Source organism: Panicum virgatum, chromosome 2K, assembly GCF_016808335.1.
Source record: "Panicum virgatum strain AP13 chromosome 2K, P.virgatum_v5, whole genome shotgun sequence".
NCBI classification, from domain to species: Eukaryota; Viridiplantae; Streptophyta; class Magnoliopsida; order Poales; family Poaceae; genus Panicum; species Panicum virgatum.
The window spans coordinates 10,509,812-10,518,230 of NC_053137.1; the positions used below are offsets into that span (position 1 = coordinate 10,509,812).

The following is an 8,419-nucleotide window of genomic DNA, read 5'->3' on the forward strand; positions in this document are numbered from 1 at the left end:
AGTAAATAATTGAGGACACAGACATTAACTAGTCCCATCCATTTCCCTCCAGCATGGAACCTTACACAGAGTGCGCATCCATCTAACACACAGTTTGTATCTTACACAAAAGGTACTCAGTTTGTAAGCGCAACTACACTGGAATTTGTGGCAGTTTGTATGCCCTAAAAAATACTAACAGGCTGAAGCCTTACATCCAGCAAATGATCAGTAGTTGTCTCCAAATAGCATATGCTGAAGCCTTCTTGTTCCTGCCCTTGTTCCACTAGAACCACCAGGTTGTCTTCCACCTCGGCCATGTGGTGCAGCCTGCCTTGGGTCTTGGCTTGACTCAGGCTGGCTTGGGCCTTGGCTTGACTCAGGCTGGCTTGGACCACCCATCTAGAAAAAGTGTTTGGGTCAGATTGTAGTAATATGTCAAATTAACTGATAAAGTTATTGTTACCTGTTTATTACAAGTTTTGCCTTTCTTCTTGGATGAACCAGCACCTTCTTGGGCCTTCCTCTTCTTTGCTTTTTCTCTTTTGATGTGAGCTTTAGCTTTCTTTCCAGCTTCAGGATTTTTTGGGCACTTTCTAGCATTGTGGTCATCTCTCTTACATAGCCTGCACGTCATCTTGATCCCAACCCTGCTGAGTTTAGTGCCTTTCGGCTTCTCTCCAATTTCCCTCCTCCTTTCTGTCTTGGGCCTGCCAGGCATCTTCACATATGCTGGGGGATCTGGCCTTGGCATGTCTGAAATTGGCCAATTGCCTGGACCTTCAATTGGTTGCAGGACATGAGCATAAGTCTTCTGGTACTCAACTATGCTGTAGCAGTTTGCAATGAAGTCAACAACTTGCAATGATGCCTTGTATATGCAACTGATTGCATGGCAACAAGGTAGGCCAGAGAGCTACCAGTACCTACAAGTGCAAGATCTCTGCTGCAAGTTCACCACATATTTCCTGTCTTCCTTCTCTTGCACCTCAAATCCATCTGCTCCATTCCAGAGAACAATGCAGCATCCTGACCTGGCAATATTGACCTTTAACTTCCTAAAGATGTTTGGACATACTGTCCCTATCCATCTTTCTGCCTTGGTTCTGTTTTCCTGAATTCTGACCATTATTTTCTTCCTTATGGCTTCCATCATTGAGATGACTGGATAGAACCTTGCATCCATGATGTTATTGTTGAAGCTCTCACACATATTGTCTACTGAATCACAATTCGAACCCAATCTGAAGAAAGCTCTACTCCAATGCTCTGGTGAAGTTGACATCATGTCCTTAGCTCCATCTGGTGTATCCTGGGCCAGATATGCTCTATATAGGTTGAACAAAGGCCTACAGGACGCCTTTGCACACCTCCACCATTTCTTTTGCAACTTTTTGTTAGTATATTTCTTCCTCCAGTTAGCATAAATGTGTCTAGCACACATTCTATGCTCAGCATTGGGCATCAACTCAGCAGCAGCCTTGAGCAGCCCCTTCTGCTGATCAGATATGATGACCCAATCATCCCCACCATTGTTGATGTTAAGATCTTTCTGAAGGAGACCAAGGAACCAGTACCAAGTATCATAACATTCTATTGGAACAGCAGCCCATGCAACAGGGTACATCTGATTATTAGCATCTCTTCCTATTGCACACAATAGATTGCCATTATGGGACCCTTTGAGCCAGCACCCATCCAAGCCTACCACTTTCCTACACCCAGACATGAATCCCTTCTTGCATGCATCAAAACATACATAAAATCTCTCAAACACTTTCCTGTCCTCAATTTCAGGGTCCAGTGTCACAACAATGGTGCTGCCAGGATTGGTCCTTAGTAGCTCCAATTGATAATCATTTACCCTCGAGTACTCTCCCTTCATTCCATCTAAAACTTTCTGCATGACAATGGATTTTGCTCTCTTACACTTGGATAGTGACACATCTGATAGGAAATCTTTCTGAACTCTTATCTGCATCTGTCCTACCTTCCAAGTGGGGTTGTCCCTTATTTCTTGGTAGTAATGCTTGGCAATCAGGGTAGAAGTGACTAATTTGTTGTTCCTCCTTGGAGGACAAGTGTGAACATCATCAAATGTAACCACCTTCAGCCATTCAGATCTGCTTGTAATGGACCCATAAATCAACCATTTGCATCCAGGCCAAGTACACACTGCCCTAACCTTCTTCTCTTCATCTTTGACAAATTTAAGGTGATGGTGTGTCTTCAATCCATACTTTACTAATGCTTTTTTGAAGTGCCTGCTTGATCTGAATGCCATTCCAAGATCAAACACTGGAATTGGAGCCTTGCTGTCATACCTGTTTTCCATGCTCTTCCACCTTACACTCTCACCATCACTGGTCTCATCATATGAATAATCATCACTTGACTCCTGATATGGACTACCAGGTTCTTCCAAGTCAGGCACCTCTGCAACTATATCCTCAAGTCTTATTTGACTACCATGAACACCCAGCTTCTTTGCTTTGTTTTTTCTCTTGATTTCAGATGCAAACTTTCTCATTTCTGCAGCTTCTTCTTCCTCTGCAGAGCTATCAACATCTGAGGCTTGCACATAATCACTGTCTAATGAATCATCAGCACTGTCTGCACCAGAGCCATCACTGTCAGCTAACACATTTCCATCAACACCTAATCCCTTGTAATCATCTTCAACATCATTTTTTGTTACCACATCTTCCCCATCATTGTACATATACTCCTGTGACAGCTTGGCAGGGCTCCTATAGAATGCACAAAATGATGCATAATCCTTGGATTGCAACTTCGAAGTTGGAGATATCACAGGTGTTTTTCCTGCTAATGCTTCATCCACTTGTATGTGACCATCATCTGCCTCATCATCTCGGGCCCAGATGTCTTCGTCATCAGCAGTCATCTGCATACCCACCTCCTCTGCATACATGTCTACCAATAGACCATCTCTCTGCTCATCAAGCATAAACTGACAGGAAGCATCATCTGTCAACATGACTAGTCCATCCCCTATATTCTTCCCTGGCTTCAACCAATAAAGCCGCAGAATACTGTCAGTTTTGAAATGATCAGCTAAATGACCCTTGATCTCAAAATAAGACATCTTGTCCACGTCAATCCAGGACTCTGCAATATCTCCACCCACATACATCGATTGACCATTTGCAGTTTCAAATGAACCACCGTAATGAAATCTTATAGCAATCTTGTCCAGGGCATCCATCCTGATCACGAAAAACACAACACTGCATTACAACCCAACTAAAATCACTGGCTTTACCAACAGACTGCAACAAAACCTAGCCCTACCTCCATCCACCATTAATCATTGAATCGCGTCCAAAAGGGTCACGATTTCACCATCAATTGAACCTAAACTAACCTCTACTGCTACTAAAACAGACATCCCAATGCAATCAAGGCAAGAAATCCGGTCGCGACAAACCCTAGAAACCCCTCCCCCCCCCCACATTTCCTCTCAATCGAACATGCCATCGCGGCCAAGAAATACAAAGACAACCAGCCATCACGCACCTGGATCACCTTGCGGAAGCCGGTCACTGCAAGCTGCCACCGCTCATCACCGTGCAGGCCACGTCGCCGGAGAGGCCGAGACGGAGAGGGCGAGAAAGAGCGGACAGGGAGAGAAATGAACAAGAGAAGGTGAGGCGTCGGCTGTTATGTGGGGGAGGGAGCCTGACAGGTGGGTCCCACCGTCAACCCAGTCAATCCAGCCCTCCACATCAGAAGCTTGCTACGCTGTCTGTCCACGTAGGCAAAACTAGCCTCCCAAACCGCCCGAGGGGGTTCTCTGCCTGGTTTTGTAAAGTTTAATGTGTTCATTACCTGGTTTTATAGTTGGTGGTGTAGGTTAGACACATGTTGATACTTCAGGGGGTTAAGTAGACTTTTTCCAGCGGCTTTTTGTGGAAGAAAAATATGAAGCTTTTGCGGAGGATCTCGAGAACATCGACCCCGCCCAGCGTTGTTGACGTTCTCGCACAGATGTCCATATAGCCCACAGCCCGTTAGCCCGCCCAGAGCACGACTAATTTGGTCCGGCCCAAGCACGGCCCGGCCCGGTCCAAACCGTGCCCGGGCTAGCCCGGCCTGCTCCCCGTGCCCGGGCTTGGGCTGTCACCATGGCACGGCGGGCGGCCCGACCCGGCACGAATTTTTGATTCGGGGCTGAAGTGGCCCGTTAACTCTACTCCACTTGACTACTTCAGCCCACGTACGAGACACCAGTCAGCCTTGTCTGCTTGTGCTCGGCTCCTTCTAGTCTCCCCAATCCCCATCGTGGGCTCCGTCCCACTCACCTCATCCCTATCGGAGGGCGCGGCGGCGGTCTGCTAGCAGGCAGGATGGGCGGGCGTGGCAAGCAGACGCAGCGGCGTCCCACGGCGGCGCTAGCCGGCGGAGTTGACTCGCCGATGGAATGCGAAGGCTGCGCGCGCGCGTGCGAGCGGCTCACGCGACGCGCTCGGCGCTCCCCCCGCTTTATACCGGCCACGACGCTCCGCCGCCGGCCAATCGGGCGGCGAGCACGCGCGCAACCTGGATCCGGCGGGGCCCAGGTGTCAGTGAGGGAGGCGAGCCTGCGCTGCGGGCGGCGTCGGTGTGCGGGGCTGGTGGACGCGGCGACTTCGGCAAGCGGGGCCGGCGGGCGTAGCGGATGCGGCGGCGGCGGCATGCAGGGACGGCGGCGTCAGCTAGCTCTGGCGGACGCAGCAGGCGGGCCGCGCGGCGGGGCGGCCCCTGCAGGCTCCGTCGGACGCAGCAGGCGGGCGGCGCGGCGCGGCGGCCCCTGCTGGCTGCCTGGCTCCGGCGGACGCAGCGGATGGCGCCGTTGGGCTTCGGGCGGCCCGGCTGCTGCTATAGTGCCGGGCTCTGTCGGGCCGGCCCGGCACGAAACTGGCCCGTGGGCCCGTGCTTGGGCCGTCGGGGGAGCCCGTGGGCTAGCACGGCACGACCCGCTAGGATATAGGGCCGGGCTAGGCACGGCCCGATAAAGAACGGGCTAGGGCGGGCCCAGGCCAGGGCCGGGCCGGGCGTCCCGAATGGCCATCTATACGTTCTCGATCATCTCCCATGGCAGTTGTGCTGAGGAGAATTTGCATTGGCTGGAATGGCGGCATGTCCACTTTCTCCTCCGTTAATTAATGAATATATTTAATGGTGCTTCCTTCTTAAGGCCTCATTTGATTTTTTTTTCAATTTAAGTCATAAATCTCATCACATCGCATAATTAGTTCATAATTTGACCACTAATTGTTACAGTAACTATCAATTAACAGTGTATTAATTATATTTAATAGATTCGTTTTATATTAAATTGACATCTAAACATTTATATTAAGTTGACATCTAAACATTATGCGATTAGTAACATCTAGAGCTCTAATAGCAACTTATGCGATTAGTTTTATATTAAGTTGACATCTAAACATTTAAATTGACATCCGAACATTCGATGTGGAAGTAACTTAAAAACCAAACGAGGCTTAAATGCAGTGCGCTTTCTTTTAAAAGAAAAATAAATATATTTAATTAAATATTTAAAAAGGGCAAAATAGCCACTTTGATACTTCAACTTTGCTTCAAGGATCAAGTTGGTCTCTCAATTTTTAATGGTCCCTCAACTTTTATTTTTAGATCAAAATTTGTCTCTATATTGATGTGATGCTTCATAATACTATGAGATAGATGTGAAAAATCATTTTTACTCTTAGCTCTTTCTCATACTCAGTTTTCTTTATTGTATAGTTGTAATTAATCAATAATAAGTCACAAGAGATCTATTATTCTGTCCATTGGTTTGATGTCTCTCATATTCGTTGAAATGCCCTTTCATATTTAATTTTGTCTAAATCATATAAAAATATATCATGCACATATTTGATTAATTTGTTGCACCACTGCTAAATATGCAAATTGTGAAGGAGAGAAAATAGTCAAGAGTAAAGATGACCTTTTAGCAGTAGTCGCATGGTATTATGGAGCATTACATTAGTAAAGAGACAAATTTGACCTAAAAACAAAAGTTGAGGAACCAAATTGACTCTTGAAGCAAAATTGAAGGACCAAAATGTCTATTTTACCTTAAAAACGATGTCATAGGAGATATATCAAACCTCGAGTGCAACAGCGAAAGGCCCTGTAGCCTAGTGGGTACAAGAGCATCGGTAGCACTTGAGGTCTTGAGTTCGACTTCCTATGGGAGCGAATATTATGGGATTTAACGGTGTTGTGCATTCAATGGTAGGCGGTGTTTCCATCGACAGCGAGGCGCCTGTGGTGACTTCGTCAATCTCGAGAATTTGCCGGCTCAGTCTTCGAAGATGTTCATAAGGGTAAAGTTTACGTACGTGTATTCATAGAGGTGTGAGTGTGTGTGCGTTGTGAGTGTTGAAGTTGTATTGTGTGATTAAAAAAACCTTGAGTGCAACACGGGCGCGCATGGGCACACCCAATTCACTGAAACAGTACTACAATATCTCTGCCTTACTAGGCAAAGAAGATTGCACATCAGACGATGATACAACAAGTGTTCGTTCAGAATGAGCACATAGATAATTGACCTTGAGAGGGAGTAGAAATCACGGGATCCCAGAAAAACAGAGTCTGGTGCCAGTGCTACACATCGAGAATTGCGCGCGCGGATTCTAACTTTGCTCGAGCGAAGTCGTCGCACATGACTTCCCCTTTGTTGGATGGCATCCATTATTCTCCATCCTACGGCTGCTAAATCCCTCAGGATTTTTTTTATCGCACAACATCTAGCACAAATGATGATTTTGATCAAATAAGGGCCCAGCTCGAGGGGGAAACGTGCCCAACTCAGTGGACAGTAGGGGAGGCCATAAACATGGAGAAATGAGTTGAAAAACATGTACACTCTATCTTAGTGCAAAATTAAACAACCATTTTACTTTAATTAATTTTCACTTGGCACGAGATTCCTGGAGCAACCGAGCTGGTATTCGGCCCTTAGGTAGACAGGCCCATTGAATTGAGACCAGCCGGAGAGGCCCATTAGGATAAGTTACCTGGTTCCTGGCCCATTAGGTTTTTTTAATGGTTAACCTTCAGTCCAATCAAGCAAACAAGGTAGTTCCTGGCCCAGGCTAGCATCTATGTCATGCGGCCTGTTAATGTGGTAACTTTGCAAGTTTGGAAAGAGCCCAATGCAAGAAACCTTACTTCCGCCGTCATGGGTAAGCTGAAGGGCGGGCTTTGGATTGAACCCGGTACCCGGAGCAAAAAGGCTTTGTTTAGTTTGCGAGTAACCTGGTTTAGACCCTCTGTTCAGTTTTCATCAAAACCATGTGGAATGGGGTGGATTCAATCCCCCTCTTCCACCCGGTTTTCCTATGTTGTTTTTGCTTGCGTACTTACGTCGCTTGTTGCCGAGGCGCTTAGCAGGCGCGTTGTTTTAAATTTCTTTCTACCCTAATGAAAAGATACGCAATCCTCTTACGTATTTGATAAAAAAAAAACTTGCAAGTTCTCCAATCCGATCATACACAGCAGTGGACAGTTTTCACCAGAATCGCACCTGCCAGGGGCGAGCTAGTTGGAGAGCAAAATGTCGCATTATCCACCCATAAAGGAAATCCAGCCGAGCAAAATGGCTTCTTCACATGGACTGCAGCTCGAAATATGTCAGCCTCCTGGCCTGCAAGTCGCCTACCTCAATAAGCACACCCTCCAAGTCCACGGCGCGGATAAGCCTCAGCACACAGACAATAACGACTCGTAGGAGCCGCCCCAAATTCGCCGAGGATGACGCTGCCTCTCGTTGATAATATGCATACATGTTTGCCCAGGAAAATACACACATACAGTATTTGCTATTGTTGACAACTAAAATTATTACAATTGAGGTTTGCTGAATAATCTGAACCGACCGATCAGACCGATTATGTAAACCGGTCAGACCGGTCTCAATAATATTATCAAATTTTCAATTGGACTACATCATTGTGTAGATCTCGTCAAAACGATCAAAATGCATACATAGAACATCCGGTTTGCAGTCCGGACAAGAAAGTTATGGCTCCAGAAAGACCTACACCAGGTCAGACCGGCGGGGGCAGTCTGACCAATTGGAGGACTTAGAGCGGTCAAAACTGTTCAATCCAAGCTAGGAGTTATATTTTGATACATAATTCATACCCTCCCGCCAAAAAACGACCGATTGAGGGTAACCCAATCAAATCAAACAATCATCTAGACATTCACCCTAGAATTGCACTTTAATTTCCATGAAGAAATGTTGATCATCTCCTGTTTGCTTGCCTGCCCTTTTGCTACAAGATGCTGGTCAAAACTGCAAATTCAGTGGGGTTTAACTCTAGACATTCAACCCAGAATTGCACAGGCAAAAGAAACATCCTTGCTATCCTTGTCTTCATGAAATTTTTCCTGATTGCCA

General features: G+C 46.6%; 1 protein-coding gene across 1 annotated transcript; it reads right to left on the reverse strand.

Annotated features, from left to right (window-relative positions):
• Positions 1 to 9: 9 nt before the first annotated feature.
• Positions 10 to 3,148, reverse strand: LOC120665946. The gene is made up of 2 exons (XM_039945672.1): positions 446 to 3,148; positions 10 to 381 (listed from the first exon to the last, which is right to left on the reverse strand). Exon 1 carries the CDS (start codon positions 3,131 to 3,133, stop codon positions 896 to 898), a length of 2,238 nt encoding a protein of 745 aa, XP_039801606.1. The 5' UTR covers positions 3,134 to 3,148; the 3' UTR covers positions 10 to 381; positions 446 to 895.
• Positions 3,149 to 8,419: the final 5,271 nt, after the last annotated feature.